The following is a 21,519-nucleotide window of genomic DNA, read 5'->3' on the forward strand; positions in this document are numbered from 1 at the left end:
TTTTTTTTTTTTTTTTTTTTTTTTTTTTTTTTTTTAAGACAGGGTGTTACTCTGAGGCTCCTGCTGCAGTGTGGTGGCACAATTATGGCCACCATGCCTTGACCTCCTGGACTGAAGGGATCCTCCTACCTCAGCCTCCCATGTAGCTGGGACCATAGGTACACGTCATCACGCCCAGCTAACTTTGTTATTTTTTTGTAGAGATCGGTGAGGGGGCCTCACTTTGTTGTCTGGGCTGGTCTTCTGGGCTCAAGCCATCTGCCAGCCTTGGCCTCCCAAGGTGTTGGAATTATAGGTGTGAGCCACCCAGTCCAGCCATGTGATGTTTTGATGTATGTATACACTGTGAGATGATTACTGCAATCAAGCCAATTAACACATCCATAACCTCACAATTTGCATGTGTGTATTTGAGATCCACTTTCTTAGCAAATTTCTGTTTTTTATTTTAATTTAACTTTTATTTTAAGTTCATGGGTTATATGTGCAGGTTTGTTATATAGGTAAATTTGTGTCATGGGGTTTGTTTTACAGGTTATTTCATCACCAGGTATTAAACCTAGTACCCATTAGTTATTTTTGCTGACCCTCTCCCTCCTCCCATTCTCCACCCTCTGATAAGCCCCAGTGTGTGCTGTTCCCCTTCCATGGGTCCATGTGTTCTCATCATTCAGCTCCCATTTATAAGTGAGAACATACGGTATTTGGTTTTCTGTTCCCGTGCAAATTTCAAGTATAAAATACATTACTATGAACTATAATCAGCAAGCTGTACATTAAGTCTCCAGAACTTATTCCACTTATAACCGAAAGTTTGTGCATTTTGACCAGTATCTTCCCATTTCCCCCACTTCCCAAGTGCTGGAAACCACATTTCTACTCTCTGTTTCTATGAGAAACTTCTAGATTCCACGTATAAGTGAGATCATGCAGTATTTGTCTTTTTGTGTCCGGCTTATTTCACTTAGCATAATGTCATCCAGATTCATCCATGTTGTTAAATCCATGCCAGTTGCAAACAGCAAGATTTATTTCTTTTTAAAAAACTGAAAAATATTCCACAGTATGTATGTGTGTGTGTGTACATATATATTTGCACTCATTATCCGTTCATCCATTGATGAAAAGTAGATTATCCCTATATCCTGACTATTGTGAATAAAGCTGCAATGAACATGAACATGTATCTTCAGGATAGTTCTTTTGTTGCTAGATCACATGGTAATTCTTTTCCTAATTTTGTGAGGAGCCTTCATACTGTTTTGCACAATGGCTCTACTAATTTACATTCCCATCAGCAGCATACAAAAGTTCCCTTTTCTCCACATTCTCGCCAATGCTTTCATATTTTGCGCCATTCTGTATGGTTTACTGTACCGTATGACAGTAATGCTGTGCAGTATGTGCTATAGTCATTTTTGCATCCACTGGTACCAGTTCTTCTGAAATAGCAGCGACCCCCTTTCTGTTTAGAGTCGCCTTCTGGTGGTAGGAATTCTGGTTGCTACCGTGTGTAACCTGCAAGCCTCTAGCAGCTCTTTGCAGCAACGCCGAGCGCCGGGCGCGGTGGCGCGTGCCTGTAGTCCCAGCTACTCGGGAGGCTGAGGCTTGAGGATCCCTTGAGTTCAGGAGTTCTGGGCTGTAGTGCGCTATGCCGATCGGGTGTCCGCACTAAGTTCGGCATCAATATGGTGACCTCCCGGGAGCGGGGGACCACCAGGTTGCCTAAGGAGGGGTGAACCGGCCCAGGTCGGAAACGGAGCAGGTCAAAACTCCCGTGCTGATCAGTAGTGGGATCGCGCCTGTGAATAGCCACTGCACTCCAGCCTGAGCAACATAGTGAGACCCTGCCTCTTTTGAGTTCTCACCTTATAAAGTATCCTTTCTTCCCATACATCTATCCTAAGACAAAATAAATGCAGAATTTACATTCTTACAAGATTATTTTCCTCACTACACTGTGAATCCCCCCTCCCACCCCACTCCCGTTGGGAATCTTATTTTTATTTTTATCGTATTTCACCATTATCTAGCTAAACACTTGCATATTCATGTTGCCAAGTGTTTATGGAGCACCGGTTGTATACCAGGTACTGCGCTGCGTCTCAGGGGTACCAAGACCGAGGTTTGATGAGAATACTGTAAACAACTGCAGAATAAACAACTGCAGAATGCTCCTTCGGAGAGCAGGAGCCATCACAATAGGAACTCCGTTTTGAGAGTTCGCCTTGATAGTTGAGGATAATCTTAGAAGGACCGAAGCGGTTCCGTTTCGTTATATTTCAAAATCTTATGTCAAAGTAAGCGCGCAGGAAGGGGTCCTTGCTCTTCTGCACTGAGCCCTACAGCCCCCCTGTGGGGAAATACTCCTGTTAATTGTCTCGAAAATTGTTTCGACCAGCAGGGGTCACTATGAAGGCTTACTTGAGCCCCAAACACAAGGGGGCAAGGTAACCAGACTGGCCCGTGAGGGTTCCAAGAAGGAATGCAGTTTCAGGAGAACAGTTTGGATCTTTATTCGAATTGTTTTGGTATAATGAAGAGAGTCAACTACAACTTGACAATAGAAATCTTCAGAAAAGGGACACAAATACGTTCGCCTCAAGGAATATTGGGTCTTCTGCGCGGCCGTAGATCTCCGCCAAGTGCGCCTGCGCGGAAGAGAAGCGGTGTCGAGTCCGGCCGGGCAGTAGAAGAAATTGCGGTAGTGACCCTCGGACCTCGCCATGAAGACCCGCTTTAGCACCATTGACCTCCGCGCCGTACTCGCGGAGCTGAACGCTAGGTACAGTCCCCTAAGTGACCAGGCTCGTGAGGGGAGTGCAGGAGGCAGAGGCCGGGGTCCCATGGCGCAAACAGACCAGCTTGATGTGTTTCCTTATTTCTTAGTGCGTCTGTGGACCTGTCTAGGCCTGAGTGGGCAGGCGTGTGGTGTATTTCCTTTGGCTCTTAGGATACCCCTGGGGGTCCCAGGCACCTCGTGCCCCGTCCCCCGCGTCCTCCCAGCTCTCTGGCTTGCCCCACTAGCGCGACGCTCTTGCATTGTTGGCCTGGGTTGTCCGGGTCGAGCAGGAAACGTTTGGTAAAACGTGAGACGCCAGAGTGGTCGTTTGCTCCAGAGGTTTCCAGACTGGAGGCTTGGTTTCTTGAACACCTCCCGCCCCTCACCCAAAAGAGAGAGAGCATCCCCGTTTTAGCTGGGTTGAGCAGATTTGGACTGAGATCTGGATTCTAGTCTGGATTCTATTATTCAGCCGTGTGAGCTTTGTCGTGTTTTCGAGGCCCTCTTATCTTTTTTTTCTCCCTTGTAATAAATTAATTGGATTATATTTCACTGTATTTCTCTCCCAAAATTGGGTCATTTGGAAGACGCAAGCTATAGTGTGGTGTTCCTAGAGCTGATAGACCACTTTTGTTTTAAAATCGTTACTCTTAAGTTTTGAGCTGAATGCCCAGATGGCTTTCAGACTCTGCTCCCCGCTGACTCCGTATCCTTAGAGACTGAGATCCGCTCTTTCGAAGCATTTATTAAATTATGTGTAGTTTTATGTTTCAAACAATAGTGTGCTATGTTACATGTTTCCTTTATCTTTGCAGCTTGCTAGGAATGAGAGTAAACAATGTTTATGATGTGGATAATAAGACATACCTTATTCGTCTTCAAAAGTAAGAACATTTTATAGGCTTATTTTCTCTTTGGCGATTAAGTATGAGATTACTGATTTTTTTTTTTACCTACATTTTAAGTCTTGTTTCAGTTAACTTTGGCATATACCCTAAAGAAAAATTTGACTTTTTTCTTCTACAGGCCAGACTTTAAAGCTACACTTTTACTTGAATCTGGCATACGAATTCATACAACAGAATTTGAGTGGCCTAAGAATATGATGCCGTCTAGTTTTGCCATGAAGGTAAACTTGTTACACTTGAAGCTAAATTTTAAGAGATTGCTCACTAACAATTAAGTTTTAATTGGGGTTTCCTTCACTGTTACGAATAAAGTGCAGATGAAATGAAGGTAAAGGGAGTGGTTGACAGATAATGGGTTGAATAAAGTGAATATTTATTAGTTGACTTCTCTCCATTACCTTTCACATCCTGTTCTGCTCCAGATCTTGTTTCCACAGTCACTATTAGAGTTCAAGCTTTTATCACATTCAGCCTTACAGTTCCTTAACTGTAGTCCACTTCTCCGCATCAAAACAATTCTAAATTAGACCAACGTAAATGTTTTGTTTGTTTTTGTTTGTTTGTTTTTTTGAGACGGAGTCTCGCTCTGTCACCCAGGCTGGAGTGCGGTGGCACAGTCTTGGCTCACTGCAATGTCTGCCTCCCAGGTTCAAGTGATTCTCCTGCCTCAGCCTCCTGAGTAGCTGGGATTACAGGCGCATGCCAGCAGGCCCGGCTAATTTCTGTATTTTTAGTAGAAATGGGGTTTCACCATGTTGGCCAGTCTGATCTCGAACTCCTGACCTCAGGTGATCCGTCCACCTCAGCCTCCTGAAGTGCTGGAATTACAGGCATGAGCCACCACGCCTGGCCCAACATTAATTTTTTTAAAGTATAATTTTCATTAGTTATCTCATCTTTTATGGTTTCCTAATTTCTAAATCCATATTCTATAGCCTAACATTCTTGGCTTTCTGTGTTCTTCCTCCTCCCTGCCCCACCTTTTTTTCCTAGTCTTATCTTCCAGAGCTTACTTTTGTGAATCGTATTCCTCTACCCAGTGGTTTTTTTTTTTTTTTTTTGGAACACTCACTGACATTAATATGTTACTAAGTCTTTTTACTTTCCTCTTTTGTTTTTTCTATTAAAACAGATTTTTACATGTGTGGGCATGCTACCCATTCTTTTATTGATGTAACATATAGATTGAAAATTCATGTGGTACACAAGACTTTTGAGTCAGATATACTTAACTTTGAATTAATGGCTTTGTCAGAAAGTAATTTTATAACCTGGAAAAGTTAATTAACCTCTTGGAACTTGGTTTCTTTAAATGTAAAATGTGGATTGTAGCTCCCTCATGAAATTATTGGATTAATTGAAATGACATATAAAATACCTAAAACAGGCCGAGCACGGTGGCTCATGCCTGTAATCCCAACACTTTGGGAGGCTGAGGCGGGTGGATCACTTGAGGTCAGAAGTTCAAGGCCAGCCCAGCCAACATGTTGAAACCCTGTCTCTACTAAAAATACAACATTAGCCAGGCGTGGTGGCACACACCTGTAATTCCAGCTACTTGGGAGGCTGGGGCAGGAGAACCACTTGAACCTGGGAGGTAGAGGTTGCAGTGAGCCAAGGTCACACTGTTTCACTCCAGCCTGGGCAACAGAGTGAGACTCTGTCTCAAAAAAAAAAAAGACCTGAAACAATACCTGACGCATATTAGAATTCTATACTTGTTCATTTCCTTCTTGCTCTGCTCCTTACTTTGGAAATGTATCTGTTATGGCATTGAGTTATTTCATTAGAGGCTTTACAGAGAAGAGCTTTACCCCCCCAGCAATTTATAGAGTCTGTTTTGGATTACAAATTAGGTAAGTGTTCCCATATCACAAGGGCTTTCACAAAATTCTCAGATTATTAAAGTTTAATTTATTTAATAGTAACCCAAAATAGTTCTTTTGGGATCTGTCCTTAATAATAATGACAATAATAATGCTATGTGTTGTGTAGCACTTTTAAAGGCAGATGAATACTATGTATTTCATTTAAGTTGTTTAACAACTCAGTGGAATGTGAAGAACAAATACAATTTCAGTTTTGTGGTTGAGGTAACAGGCCAGTGAGATAGGACACTGGGATTGTGTAAACATCTCCAAATGAGGCTACACTAATAGGAGGTCGGTCATTTTAAAAAATACTTAGAATTCTATGGGTTAGGTGTACATGTCAATCTAAATGTATAAAAAGATTTCCTCAATGGAGCAGACAATGTTAAGCACTTTATAAATAAAGAGCTGTTACTGTTGCATGGCACAGGTAGAGTTATGTCCATTATATGGTAAATCCCAGTGGTTGTTCCAGTATTCACATTTGGGGATGACAGCTATAGCTTTGTGGCACACAGCAGAAGGTTGATTTCACCAAGCTGTTGATAGGGAAATGAAACAAGCTTTATATATGTACTGTGTGTCCATCTGTACTCTCCATGATAAATAATCCCCTTTTTACTGTTCCTTTATGTGAACTTCTGTCCTTTCAATGATGTCTTTTATCTTTATTTTTCTTGAATAAAATTATTACTGAGGGACTCTGGAAGAACTGATTGTGATTTTCCTTTAGGGATTTAAAGATATCCCTACATGTAGGTTACTGTTTAATCAAATCAGTATAGGTCATTCTTAAAACTACTGAGTTAAGGAGGAGCAGATTGTTTATTCTAGGAAGTTATTCTGCCTAAGTATATAAGTACATAAAATGAGAATTTCAGTTAATTCTCATTTTATTGAACTATAAGGTCTGGAGAAGAACTCTTCTTAGTTATGAAAATGTTAGCATTAATTTTAATAATGAATTTGTGTTTCTTTTTTTTTTCAACCTTTGTCAAAGAGTGGATTTTTCTTTTTTTTTTAAAGGTGGTTTTAGATTAACACGTAAAATTTGTTTTGTAGTTAAGTCCTTTTTTCTTTTTTTTTTTTTTTTTGAGATGGAGTCTTACTCAGTCACTAGGGTGGAGTGCAGTGGCATGGTCTTGGCTCACTACAACCTCAGTCTCCTGGGTTCAAGTGATTCTCCTGCCTGAACTTCCCAAGTAGCTGAGATTACAGACATGTGCCATCATGCCTGGCTAATTTTTGTATTTTTAGTAGAGATGGGGTTTCACCATGTTGGCCAGGCTGGTCTTGAACTCCTGGCCTCATGATCCACCCGCCTTGGACTCCCAAAGTGCTGGAATTACAGGTGTGAGCCACCATGCCCAGACTGTATTTGAGTCTTGAAGAAAGCATTCTTTCTTACTGGTCTTGACTAAGGGGTCTTTTATATTAAAAAATTAGAAACAATTGTAAGATATTTTAGAGGCTACAGAGTAGTCTTGTTACCAGTCCATGTCATACTTAAATATTTGTACAAAAAGACGGTACATGTAATCTAAAAGAATCGGTATTGCCAAGTAAATTGTATTTGGGTTTGACATGCTGATATTATTTTAATTGTTAATAAGAAAAAGAACCTTATGTCCAGGGATAGGAGGAAGGGGATTTAATAAAGAATGAGAGTTATTACATTGAATTGAAATAGGTTAATCAAAAGCTTAGAGACAATACCAGGAAAATTCTCTTTGGGTTATATTAGTAAAGTTTGTAGGAATAAGCTGGGCACATTGGCAGGGCACTTGTAATCCTGGCTGCTTGGGAGGCTAAGGTGGGAGGATTGCTTGAGTCCAGGAGTTTGAGCCCTGCCTGGGCAATAGAGCGAGACTCTGTCCTTTTTTTTTTTTTTTTTTTTTTTGAGACAGAGTCTCGCTCTGTTGCACAGGCTGGAGTGCAATGGCGCCATCTCGGCTCACTGCAGTCTCCGCCTCCTGAGTTCAAGCGATTGTTCTGCCTCAGCCTCCTGAGTAGCTGGGATTACAGGCATATGCCAGCATGCCCAGCTAATTTTTGTATTTTTAGTAGAAATGGGGTTTCACCATATTGGCCAGGCTAGTCTTGAACTCCTGACCTCAAGTGATCCACCCACCTCGGCCTCCTAGAGTGTTGGGATTACAGGCCCGAGCCACCGCTCCCGGCAAAGACTCTCTCTCTTAAAAAGAAAAAAGAAAAGAAAAAAAAAGGAAGAATTAGTAGGGGTAACTGGATATAAGGTAGTGGACTAATTTACAGGATACCATAAGCCATAAGCTTATGGTCCATAGTTGATATATATTGGAAGTAGAAGATTAGTGGAAACCATTATTTAATTTTGAACATAAATGAAGCACACAAAAGGGAAATTTGGCATACTTAGAGGTGTCATCAAAGAGACTTAAAAAAAAAAAAAGGAACCAGGCGTGGTGGCACACGCCTGTAATCCTAACAATTTGGGAGGCTGAGGCGAACAGCTTGCCTGAGCTCAGGAGTTCGAGACCAGCCTGGGCAACATGGTGAAACCCCATCTCTATTAAAATACAGAAAATTAGCCGGGTGTGGTAGTGGGTGCCTGTAGTCCCAACTACTCAGGAGGCTGAGGCAGGAGGATTGCTTGAACCCGGGAGGCAGAAGTTGCAGTGAGCCGAGATTGTGCCACTGTACTCCAGCCTGGGTGACAAAGTGAGACTCCCGTCTCCAAAAATAAATAAATAAATAAATAAAAATACATAAATAAAGGTTGGTGGGCTCAGTGGCTCACGCCTGTAATCCCAGCACTTTAGGAGGCTGAGGTGGGCAGATCACAAGGTCAGAAGTTGGAGCTTCAGCCTGAGCAACATGGTAAAACCCCGTCTCTACTGAAAATATAAAAATTAGCCAGGCGTGGTGGCACACACATGTCATTTCAGCTACTCGGGAGGCTGAGGCAGGAGAATTGCGTGAACTTGGGAGGCGGAGGTTGCAGTGAGCTGAGATTGTGCCACTGCATTCCAGCCTAGGTGACAGAGCGAGACACTGTCTCAAAATAAAATAAAATAAATAAATAAAGGTGGTGGCTTTGAGTGAGGTCATTAGGACAACAACAAGGGATTTAGCAGTGGTATAAAGCAACAAAACAAATTTTGCTATAGGCCTGTCATTCTCTACTTAAAAGTTGAAAATAAAGACCTGGCTCAGTGGCTTATCCTTGTAATCCCAGCACTTTGAGAGGCTGAGGCAGGAGGATTGCTTGTGCCCAGGAGTTTGAGATTAGCCTGGGCAACATAGTGAGACCCTGTCTCTGCAAATAATGAAAAAATTAGCTGGGGATAGTGGCATGTGCCTGTGGTCCCAATCCTTAGGAGGCTGATGCAGGAGGATCACCAGAGCCAGGGAAGTCAAGGCTGCAGTGAGCCATGATCACACCACTGGGTTCCAGTTTGGGTGACAGAGCAAGACCCTGTCTTAAAAAAATGCAAATAAAACATCGTTTTGGAGTTAGCAGTGTTTATAATGTTTTCCCTCTTTTGTTTCTTTTACTTTATGACTATACTATTATTTACAATGTTTTAAATATTCCTGATGATAATGAAAAGAAGCTTATTTATAAACCAATACCAAATGGTTAGGAATTCACTTTTACTAAATGAATGCCTTTTTCTTTCTCTTGCTAGTGCCGAAAACATTTGAAGAGTCGGAGATTAGTCAGTGCAAAACAGCTTGGTGTGGATAGAATTGTAGATTTTCAGTTTGGAAGTGATGAAGCTGCTTATCATTTAATCATTGAGCTCTATGATAGGGTAAGTTAAATTTGTGGGATTTGGTGAAGGAAAGTTCATTATTAATCATTTTGCAATAGTGCTATATAACATGAATGGGGAACATTTTTTTCTGTGTCAAAGGCTATTACTACCCTGGGAAATGGGTGCCACACAAATAAAATAAAATTTTCCGGTAATAACCTTCATTTTATCTGTAGGTCTGAGTTTAGGCAGACTTTAGCCATTTAGAAATAGCCTTGTGAAAATGTAGGAGATGAAGATCTGAGAAGTAAAGTATTTGGTACTTGACATTTCAGGACTAATACCATGCAACCAGAAAATAGTCAAATACAGTCATGCACTGATGCGCTGTATGTATAATGATATTTCAGTCCCGTAAGATGCTAATGGATCTAATATACTCTTACTGCTTAGTGACATCTTGATCCTGACCCTGTGTAGGCCTAGGCTGGTATGTGTGTTTGTGTGTTAGTTTTTAACAAAAATATTAAAAGTAAAAACAAAACAAAATTTGAATGGAAAAAAGCTTATAGAATAAAGATATAAAGAAAGAAAATATTGTACAGCTGTACGATACGTGTTTTAAGCTAAGTGTTACTACAAGAGTCAAAAAGTTAGAAAGTTTAAAGTTTATAAAGTAAAAAAGTTCCAGTAAGCTAAGGTTAATTTATTATTGAAGAAAGAAAAACATCTTAAAAATAAATTTGGCTGAGCACAGTGGCTCAGGCCGGTCGCGCTGGCTCACACTTGTAATCTAGCATTTTGGGAGGCTGAGGAGGGAGGATCACCTGAGGTCAGGAGTTCAAGACCAGCCTGGCCAACATGGCAAAACCCCGTCTCTACTGAAAAATACAAAAATTAGCCAGGCGTGGTGGCGGGTGCCTATAATCCCAGCTACTTGGGAGGCTGAGGCAGGAGAATCACTTGAACCTGGGAGGCGGAGGTTCCAGTGAGCTAAGATTGCGCCACTGTGCTCCAGCCTGGGCTACAGAGCAAGACTTCGTCTCATAAATAAATTAACTAACTAACTAACTAACTTAATCTGGGCCGGGTGCGGTGGCTCACACCTGTAATCCCAGCACTTTGGGAGGCCGAGGCGAGTGGATCACCTGAGGTCAGGAGTTTGAGCCTAGCCTGCCCAACGTGGCAAAACCCCATCTCTACTGAAAATACAAAAATTAGCCTGGTGTGGTGGTGTGTGCCTGTAGTCCCAGCTACTCAGGAGGCTGAGGCAGGAGAATCACTTGAACCTGGGAGGCGGTGGTTGCAGTGAGCCGAGATCACGCCTTTGCACTCCAACCCAGGTGACAGAGTGAGATTCAGTCTCAAAAAACAAAAACAAAAACAATTTATATATAGAAGTAAATACATAAATTTAATCTGGTCTGAAGTAAGCATAATTTTTTTAAAAATTAAAAAATTTTAAAAAAAGCAAATTTAGTGTAGCCCAAGTGTGCAGTATTTATCAAGTCTATAGTAGTATACAGTAATGTCCCAGGCCTTCATATTCACTCACCATCACTCACCCAGAGCAGTTTTCAGTCCTGCAAGCTGCATTCATGGTAAGTGCCCTGTACAGGTGTTCCATTTTTAATCTTTTATACCAGGGGTCTTCAACCCCTGTGCCGCAGACTGGAAACGGTCTGTGGAACTGGACCATGGAACCGGGCCACATGGCAGGAGGTGAGCAGTAGGCAAGTGAGCATTACTCGCCTGAGCTCTGCCTCCTGTCAGATCAGTGGTGGCATTAGATTCTTATAGGAGCGTGAACCCTATTGTGAACTGTGCATGCAAGGAATCTAGGTTGCGTGCTTCTTGTGAGAATCTGATTCCTGATGATCCGAGGTGAAACGATTTCATCCGGAAACCATACCCCTGCACCCTCCATCCATGGAAAAATCATCTTCCATGAAACTGGTCCCGGGCGCCAAAGGTTGGGGACTGCTGTTTTTGTTTGTTTGTTTGTTTGTTTTGGTTTTTTTTTTTTTGGAACCAGAGTCTCACTCTGTCGCCCAGGCTGCAGTGCAAGGGCGTGATCTCAGCTCACTGCAACCTCCGCCTCCTGGGTTCAAGCAATTCTTGTGCTTCTGCCTCCCGAGTACCTGGGATTACTGGCATGTACTACCATGCCCAGCTAATTTTTGTATTTTTAGTAGAGACGGGGTTTCACCATGTTGGCCAGACTGTTCTCAAACTCCTGACCTCAGGTGATCTGCTCGCCTCGGCCTCCCAAAGTGCTGGGATCACAGGTGTGAGCCACTGCGCCTGGCCTGGAACTGCTGTTGTAATACCATATTTTTACTGTACTTTTTGTGTATTTAGATATGCTTAGATATACAAATACTTGCCATTGTGTTACAATTGACTACAGTATTCAGTAACATGCTATACAGATTCCTAGCCTAGGAGCAATAGGTTATATTATATCCTTGGTGGATGTAGTAGGCTGTACCGTCTAGGTTTGTGTAAGTATATTCTGTTATGTTCATACAACATGGAAGTTGCCTAAATGCATTTCTCGGAATGTATCCCCATTGTTAAGCAATGCATGACTGTACTGTTCATTTTTGGGTCTACCTTCTTTTATGCAATATTTTTTATTTTTTATTTTTTTGAGACAGAGTCTCGCTCTGTTGGCCAGGCCGGAATTCAGTGACATGATCAGGGCTTACTGCAAACTCGGCCTCCTGGGCTCAAGTGACCCTCTTGCCTTAGCCTTCCATGTAGCTGGTACCACAGATGTGCACCACCACGCCTGGCCAATTTTTTGATTTTTTGTAGAGATGGACTCTCACTTTGTTGCCCAGGCTGATCTTGGACCTCTGGCTCAAGCGATCTTCCCACCTCAACCTCCTAAAGTGTTGGGATTATGGGGGTGAGCCACCGCACCTGACTCTTTTATTCAATATATAATGTCTGTGAGATTCGTTGATGTTGAGAATTCCCTTAGCTCCACATCCTTAGCAACCTTTGATAGGATCTCTTAGAGCTCTTTTATCTAATCTGATTATGAGCCCTTTGCTGATTATTTGTGTTGTAAATGTCCTTTTCTACTCTGAGTTTTTACTCTTCTTTTCTTTTCTTTTTTTTTTAACTCTTTTTGAGAATAAGTCTCGCTCTGTCACCAGGCTAGAATGCAGTGGTGCGATCTCGGCTCACTGCAACCTCCGCCTCCTGGGTTCAAGTGATTCTCCTGCCTCAGCCTCCCGAGTAGCTGGGATTACAGGCGCCTGCCACCACGCCCAGCTAGTTTTTGTACTCTTAATAAGACGGTTTCACCATGTTGGCCAGGCTGGTCTTGAACTCCTGACCTCAGGTAATCTGCCCACCTTGGCCTCCCAAAGTGCTGGGATTACAGGCGTGAGCCACTGCTCCTGGCCTGGTACTATTTTTTCAACACTTAGTAATTTCTAGTTATCTATCTCTCTAATCAAGGTAAATGGTGGCTACATTTACTGAAGCCACTTATGTTGCAATCTGTCATTTCAGATGAATTTGGGATTACTCCCACTGTATTCTATGACTATGTTGTAAGCAGTTGTAAGGCATTTTTGACTATTTTCGTGGATGCTTCTTTGTATTTTAATTACACCTGTAGAGTAACTCTTATCTTCACTGTCTGTAATAAATTTGGAAGGTGATATTCTTTCATTAGCTTTATTTTCATTATGTTCCCCCTTCTTTTTTATTGAAAAGGTTATCTAGCAATATTAAATTTTAAAGTCTTTAATTCTAAATTTTTAAGAAGTAATTTCATTTTAACCTACATATGCCTTCCATTTTCTAGAATACAACTTTTTTGTGTGTCTTGCTATGTTTTACCTAACATTGTTTATATTTTCCTTTTTTTTTTTTTAACGTAGTTTCCATTAGGTAACCTCTTTTTACTGTTTTGTTGTGTTGATCTATCATAATTAAATTTCCCTAATTTTTACATCTAGGCTGTTTGGGTTTTTTTTTTTTTTAAACTGTTGTAAATACATTTCAGTGAACATCCTTAAGCATATTGCCTTTGGTTTTACTGGAGTGTTGGAGTTACTTCATTGGGCTACATTACCAAATGTGGAAATACGTGGGCAAAGGGTATAACTAACTGTATTGCTCTTGCCACGTAACTATTACTATTAAAAGACAAATTGCAAGTGAAAGCATAATATGTTCCTTGCCTGGCTGGCTTCTGAAATTGACCACATTTTCTTTCTCAATTTTTTTTTTTTTTTTTTTTTTTTAAGACAGAGTTTCTCTCGTTTCCCAGGCTGGAGTGCAATGGCGGAATCTCAGCTCACTGCAATCCCCGCCTCCCAGGTTTAAGCGATTCTCCTGCCTCAGCCTCCTGAGTAGCTGGGATTACAGTCATGTGCCACCACACCTGGCTAATTTTGTGTTTTCAGTAGAGACAGGGTTTCTCCATGTTGGTCAAGCTGGTTTTGAACTCCCAACCTCAGGTGATCCTCCCGCCTCAGCCTCCCAAAGTGCTGGGTTACAGGTGTGAGCCACCATGCCTGGCTTCTTTCTCAATTTTTAAGTAGTTTCAAAAATGATTTGATTTGTTTTTTTCTGTTTTGTTTGTTTTGTTATTTCCTTTTTTTTTTTTTTTTTTTTTGAGACAGAGTTTGCTCTTGCTGCCCAAGCTGGAATGCAATGGTGCGATCTTGGCTCACTACAACCTCCATCTCCCAGGTTCGAGTGATTCTCCTGCCTCAGCCTTCCAAGTAGCTGGGATTACAGGCACCTGCCACCACACCCAGCTAACTTTTGTATTTTTAGTAGAGATGGAATTTCACCATGTTGGCCAGGCTGGTCTCAAAGTCCTGACCTCAAGTGATCTGCCCGCCTCGGCCTTCCACAGTGCTGGGGTTACAGGTGTGAGCCACCGTGCCCAGCCTCAAAAATGATTTGAAAGAGCACTAAATTATATTTTATTCTATTGCAGGGGAACATTGTTCTTACAGATTATGAGTACGTAATTTTAAATATTCTAAGGTTTCGAACTGATGAGGCAGATGATGTTAAATTTGCTGTTCGTGAACGCTATCCACTTGATCATGCTAGAGCTGCTGAACCTTTGCTTACTTTGGAAAGGTAAAGTGTTTTGTTTTTAAACCCTTTTCATGTTGTATTAAAATGTGCTGGGCAACATAATGAGACCCTGTCTCTTAAAAAAAAGGTAAAATGGGTCATATGTCAGAACATGAAATAAAATATTTTGTTTTACTTAGATAATGTAACTCAATTTAGACTATTTGAACTACGTAAATATGCATGTAAGCAATTAAGCCTTATTTGGGAGAGGCAAATGTATGTCTTTAGGTGCTGTTTTTTTTTTGAGACGGAGTCTTGCCTTGTTGCTCAGGCTGGAGTGCAGTGGCATGATCTCAGCTCACTGCAACCTCTGCATCCCAGGTTCAAGCGATTCTGCTGCCTCAGCCTCCCAAGTAGCTGGGACTACAGGTACGCGCAACCATGTGCAATTAATTTTTGTATTTTTAGTAGAGATAGGGTTTCACCATGTTAGCCAGTCTGGTCTTGATCTCCTGACCTCAGGCAATCTGCCTGCCTCGGCCTCCCAGAGTGCTGGGATTATAGGCATGAGCCACCACGCTCAGTTGTCTTTAGTTTTTTTAGAGGTGGTGTCTCACTCCTCCTTCCCTGAGGCTACAGTGCAGTTGGCGTGATCATAGCTCACTGCAGTCTTGAACTCCTGGGCTCAAGCAATCCTCCTGCCTCAGCCTCCCAAGTAGGTGGGACTACAGGAGCACACCACAATGCCTGACTAATTTTAAAATTTTTTTTGTAGAGATGGGGTCTTGCTTTGTTGCCCAGACTGATCTCAAACTTGTGGCTTTAGCAATCCTTCCACTTCAGCCTTCTAAAGTGTTAGAGTTACAGGCATGAGCGATCGGGCCCAGCCAATGTCCTTCTTTTTCATTTTAATTTTTTTTAATTTTAAATTTTAAATTAAAAAATATGGAACACTTAAATTTCCTATCATCCTTGTGCAGGGGTCGTGCTAATCTCTGTATCGTTCTAATTTTAGTATATATGCTGCTGAAGCAAGCCCAATGTGTTTTTTAGCTAGGTTTTGGGTTACTTCAAATGGTTATGATTTCTTGGTAAATTGGGGAGACTTACTAGCTACTCTGTGAGAAGATAGATGGATGTGCAGAGGACAAAGGGAGATAAATTCTGGTTTACATAAGAAAAAGGGAAGTAAGGTGAGGTAAAGTGATGATTGTACCTGTATTCATCACTTATTTTGTATTTCAGCTGTATTCCTGCTAGCTAGAAGGCCCTGCTGACTGATATTCTACAGCAGTCGTTCTTAAAGTTTAACATACATCATTTCTTTGTTCCTTCTTTACTCCCGCTGCTTCACTTAACTAGCCTACATTACATAAATAAATAAAGTTGGTCAGGCGCGTGGCTCACGCCTGTAATCCCAGCACTTTGGGAGGCCGACGTGGGTGGATCATGAGGTCAGGAGATCGAGACCATCCTGGCTAACATGATGAAATCCCGTCTCTACTAAAAATACAAAAAATTAGCCAGGTATGGTGGCGTGCGCCTGTAGTCCTAGCTACTCAGGAGGCCGATGCAGGAGAATGCCGTGAACCCGGGAGGCGGAGCTTGCAGTGAGCCAAAATCGCACCACTGCACTCCAGCCTGGGCGACAGAGGGAGACACCGTCACAAAAACAAAAACAGAAGCAAACAAAAAAGGTTATTAGATGCTTAATTAGGTAAAGCCATTTTGAATATTAAGATATGGCATGAAAATTTACAAACTTTTAACTTTTATAGAAAAATGTCAGTTTTATATCATTTATATGTGGGCACACTGCTGATGAACAATATGTCTTGGTCAAAAAAATACTGGCTTCTTTTAGAAAACTGCTGTTCAAGAACCTGGTAATCTTGGATAAATTACTTTTATGATCCATTTTCTCACAACAGAAGAACAAATTCCTGTTACATTTCAGATTATTGTAAAGATCAGGTGAACTGGTAAGATGAAAGTAGTGTGAATATGAAGATTGCTATAAGGTTTATTTAATATATGATAGTAAGAGACATGTCAATTTTGTTTCACAGGTTGACTGAAATAGTAGCCAGCGCACCTAAGGGTGAACTGCTGAAGAGAGTGCTTAACCCATTGCTTCGTGAGTATTCCTGCGAATAGCAGTGAACTGTTTGCAAGACAGTGTGGTTTTCAGGAATGTATTGAAATCTTTTATGCTTTTATTAGAAAATTTGAACAAGAAGCTTAAAGTGATTCTGGAGTAAGTAGGAGTTTATTGTCAAATAAAGAGAAATTAAACCACATGAAGTCTGAGCTTTATCTATTAGATTTTATTTCAAAGCAACACAGATTGTGTTATCTGGTACTTCAGTGCTAATGGTAGTATTCTAAGACGTCAGATTTTTTCATTGTGAGTCTTTGATTTAATAACCACTTAGCTTAGCTTTTTTTTTTTTTTTTTTTTTTAATTGGTGGGCCTCAGGGCATCCCAGCATCTGACAGGTCCTTTTGATCCCAATAAGCATTTTTGATCCCAATATACTTTATACTTAAGAAGATCATCACTTAGCCCTATATTAAGGAATCTAGAGAAGACATAGAGGGAGACAGGTACCATTGATTACTGAGCACTAGAGAGTTACTCTTCCTCTCTTATGAAATTGGAATGCATTCAAAAGTTATCTTTAGAACTTTCCAACTGTTAGTATAGCATGTATAAAATTTGTGTGTTTCATTTAAGCCAATGTCTCCCTGGCAAATGCAGATTTCTTTTTTAATTTAATTTTTTTTGTTTTAGAGGTAGGGTCTCATTATGTTGCCCAGGCTGGTCTCAAACTTCTGAGCTCAAGCAGTCCACCCACCTCGGCCACTCAGTTGCTGGGATTATAGGTGTGAGCCCCCACACTTGGCTTTCCCCTGGCAAATTTCTGTAATGTTTGAAATCAGATATTACAGGTTGAACTTTCCTAATGTGAAAATCTTAAGCCTAAAATTATTATTTTTTTTGAGACAGAGTCTCTCTCTGTCACCAGGCTGGAGTGCAGTGGTGCAATCTCGGCTCACGACAACCTCTGCCTCCCGAGTTCAAGCAATTCTCCTGCCTCAGCCTCCCGAGTAGCCGGGACTACAGGCGTGCGCCACTATGCTCAACTAATTTTTTTTGTATTTTTAGGTAGAAACAGGGTTTCACCATGTTGGCCAGCATGGTCTCAATCTCTTGACCTCATGATCCACCCGCCTTGGCCTCCCAAAGTGCTGGGATTACAGGCGTGAGGCACCGTGCCTGGCCTGAAGTCTGAAACTTTTTGAGCACAGACATGATGCCACAGGTGGAAAATTCCACACTGACCCTATGTGACAGCTATACAGAATTATTTAAAATATTGTATAAAATCACCTCCAGGCTATATTGTGTAAAGTCATAAATGAACTTTGTGTTTAGATTTGGGTTGCATCCCCAAGATATCTCATTATGTATATGCAGATATTCCAAAATGTGAAAAAATCTGAAATCTGAAACACTTCTATCCCAACACATCACATAAGGGATACTCAACTTATATGTCCTCTAACTGTTCACTTTTTTTTCAAAGGAGTTTTGGCATTTGGCATTTCAAAAGATCTTTTGCATTTCCCAAGTGTCTCACTCTGTTGCCCAGGCTGAAGTGCAGTGCCACAAACACTGCTCACTGCAGCTTCAACCTCCCAGGCTCAGGCCATCCTCCTGCCTCAGCCCCCCAAGTAGATGGGATTACAGGGATGCACTCCTGGCTAATTTTTCTATTTTTTGGTAGAGACAGAGTTTTGCCATGTTGTCCCGGTTGGTCTCGAACTCCTGAACTCAAGCAATCTGCCCGCCTCAGCCTCCCAAAAGTGCTGGGATTACAGGCGTGAGCAACTGCGCCCAGCCTGCATTTCCTTATAAAATTTAGAGTTGACTTGTTACTTTCTACGAAAAAAGCCTCGTAGGATTTTGATAAGGATTACGTTATTACTATTATTTGAGACAATCTCATTCTGTTGCTCAGGCTGGAGTGCAGTGGCATGATCTCAGCTTACTGCAACCTCCACCTCCTGGGTTCAAGCGATCGTCTTGCCTCACCCTCCCATGTAGCTGGGATTACAAGTGTGCGCCACCACACCCACTAAGTTTTGTATTTTTAGTGGAGATGGGGTTTCACCTTCTTGGCCAGGCTGGTCTTCATTACAGCTGTGAGCCACTGCCTGGCCTGGTAAGGATTACACTAAGTCTGTGGATCAGTTTGGGGAGAATTGCCATTTTAACAACATTGAGTCTTCTATGAAGAGAGAATGTCTGACTGTTTATTTAGATCTTTAATTTCTCTCAGTTAGATTTATTCCTAAACATTCTATTCTTTTTGATGCTATTCTCAGTGGAATTGTTTTCTTAATTTCATTTTTGCATAGAAATACTATTGATTTCTATATATTGGTTTTTGTATCCTACAAACCTGATAAACTTGTTTATTCATTCTAGTAGGTTTTTTTTTTTGTGGGTTCCTTAGGATTTTTTAACATACAGGATCATGTCATCTGTGAATAAGGATGCTTTACTTCTTCCTTTAGAATCTGAATGCTATTAATTAATTTGCCTTATTGTGCTAGCTATAGCCTCCAGTACAATGTTGAATAGCAGTGTGAGACTGAATATTCTTTCCTTGTTCCTGATCTTAGGGGGATAATATTCAGTCCTTCACCAATAATTACCATGTTAGCTATAGGTTTTTCATAGGTGTCCTTATAAGGTTGAGAATGCTCCTCTATTCCTAGTTTATTGAGAGTTTTTATTAGGAATTAGTGTTGAATTTTGTCAAATGCTTTTTCTGCATCTACTGAAATGATATATGGCCTTTTTCCTTTATTTATTAATATGGGATATTAACCAATTTTTGGTTGCTAAACCAACCTTGCATTCCGGGGATAAGTCCTCATTGTGGTTGAAGCCCATGAAATTCCTATAACTTGCACTGACTTTTGTAAGTTAATTGTAGTCTCAAATTTCTTTAAGGACTAGAACTGTCATTTCTTTTTTTGGAGGGGGGGCGGGAGGGGCGGGGAATGGAATTTCACTCTTGTTGCCCAGGCTGCAGTGCAATGGCGTGATCTTGGCTCACCACAACCTCCGCCTCCCAGGTTCAAACGATTCTCCTGCCTCAGCCTCCCTAGTAGCTGGGATTATAGGCATGCACCACCACACCCAGCTAATTTATTATATTCTTAGTAGAAACAGGGTTTCTCCATGTTGGTCAGGCTGCTCTCGAGCTCCTGACCTCAGGTGATCCTCCTGCCTCAGCCTCCCAAAGTGCTGGGATTATAGGCATGAGCCACCACACCCAGTCTGAGAACTAGAATTGTCATTTCTAAATAACACTTCAAAATAAATAAACTTATTGTTGTTTTCGCCGGCTACTGTTATTTAGTGGATCATTGATATTGGGATATAAATTTGTGCTATATTTTGAATGTTAAATTTTAGGCTGGGTCATGGTGGCTCACACCTGTAATCTCAGCACTTTGGGAGGTCAGGGTGGGTGGATCACCTGAGGTTAGGAGTTTGAGACCAGCTTGGACAACATGGTGAAACCCCGTCCCTACTAAAAATACAAAAATTAGCTGGGCATGGTGGTAGGTGCCTGTGATCCCAGCTACTCGGGAGGCTGAGGCGGAAGGTGGGAGGCGGAGGTTGCAGTGAGCCAAGATTGTACCATTGCACTCCAGCCTGGGTGATGGGTAAAACTCCATCTCAAAAAACAAAAACAAAAACAATTTATAGGAAAATACTAAAAGTAATATTCTCTGCATTTATAGCCTATGGACCAGCTCTCATTGAACACTGTCTTATAGAAAATGGATTCTCGGGTAATGTCAAAGTGGATGAAAAACTTGAAACTAAAGGTATGTCTGCATGGTACATTTTCATTTATTTCGTTTTTTTTTTTAACGATTTTTTGTGGGAAAAATTTTTTATGGGAAAGTAATAAGGGAGCAGGTGGTTCTAGAATGAAAAACATTTGACCAAGCACAGTGGCTCATGCCTGCAATCCCAGCACTTTGGGAGGCTAAGACAGGAGGATCACTTAAGTCTGGGTGTTTCAGGCTGCAGTGGGTGGTCACTGCACCGCTGCACTCCAGCCTGAGCAACAGAGTGAGACCCCAATCTCAAAAAAAACCCACAAAAACAAATATCACCACCCTCAAAAAAAAAAAAAATTGAATGAGATTTTAGTGAATGTTTTAGTTTTGGCAGTATATGAAATCAGTGCAGCCATAAAATGACAACAGGTGCTGGTGGTGATGTTTTGTTTTTGTTTTTATAAAATGACTCTGATGTTTGTGTGGAGCAAAAGCATGTGAAAATGTTCAGGATAACTCTGGAAAATACTAGTAATGATTTCCTATTATTACTGTCTGTGTAACCCTTCACAGATTAAAATATGAAGCTATAGTAATTAAAACTGTAAGTTTTTGAAGAAGGAATGGCATAAAGAATCCAAAAATAGTTGGAAATAATTTGGGAATTTAGTTTATGAACAAAGTTCCTTTCAGGTCATGGAGGGAAGGGTGGATGATTCAATAAAAGCTGCTTGGACAATAGGCTGGTCAAAACGTAACCATATACTCACATCTACTGATTACAAACATGAAATCACTGTCTCTAATTTTCTTGAACACTACATTATTTCATAAGCACTTTCCTGGTTTTCTGCGTAGTTGTTTAGCCATGATTGATTGACACTTAGTTGGCACTCCTTTTTTCTTTTTTTCCCCCACCATTAGATATTGAAAAAGTACTTGTTTCTCTGCAGAAAGCGGAAGACTATATGAAAACAACATCCAACTTCAGTGGGAAGGTAGCATCATGTATACTTACTATATATCATGATTTATTTGGGTTTTCAGAAATTAAATGTTCATTAAAGGATCATTATATATAAATTTTATTTTAATTTGGAAGATTGTTACCTGTAATATACTTATTCCAGGATTTGTTTTGTTTTGTTTTGTTTTGCTTTTGAGACGGAGTCTGGCTCTGTAGCCCAGACTGGAGTGCAGTGGCCGGATCTCAGCTCACTGCAAGCTCCGCCTCCCGGGTTTACGCCATTCTCCTGCCTCAGCCTCCCGAGTAGCTGGGACAACAG

At 41.2% G+C, this 21,519-nt stretch overlaps 1 protein-coding gene across 1 annotated transcript in view; it reads left to right on the forward strand.

The window, feature by feature from the left end:
- Positions 1 to 2,279: 2,279 nt before the first annotated feature.
- Positions 2,280 to 21,519, forward strand: part of NEMF (nuclear export mediator factor) — a 73,762-nt gene continuing 54,522 nt past the window's right edge. Inside the window, exons 1-8 of the mRNA XM_011999770.1 lie at positions 2,280 to 2,785; positions 3,598 to 3,666; positions 3,809 to 3,911; positions 9,233 to 9,358; positions 14,274 to 14,422; positions 16,432 to 16,499; positions 20,189 to 20,275; positions 21,158 to 21,231. Coding sequence (XP_011855160.1) covers positions 2,727 to 2,785; positions 3,598 to 3,666; positions 3,809 to 3,911; positions 9,233 to 9,358; positions 14,274 to 14,422; positions 16,432 to 16,499; positions 20,189 to 20,275; positions 21,158 to 21,231 — 735 coding nt within the window. The 5' untranslated portion in view covers positions 2,280 to 2,726. The remainder of the gene's footprint in view (positions 2,786 to 3,597; positions 3,667 to 3,808; positions 3,912 to 9,232; positions 9,359 to 14,273; positions 14,423 to 16,431; positions 16,500 to 20,188; positions 20,276 to 21,157; positions 21,232 to 21,519) is intronic.

Source organism: Mandrillus leucophaeus, unplaced genomic scaffold (genome assembly GCF_000951045.1).
Source record: "Mandrillus leucophaeus isolate KB7577 unplaced genomic scaffold, Mleu.le_1.0 Scaffold60, whole genome shotgun sequence".
NCBI classification, from domain to species: Eukaryota; Metazoa; Chordata; class Mammalia; order Primates; family Cercopithecidae; genus Mandrillus; species Mandrillus leucophaeus.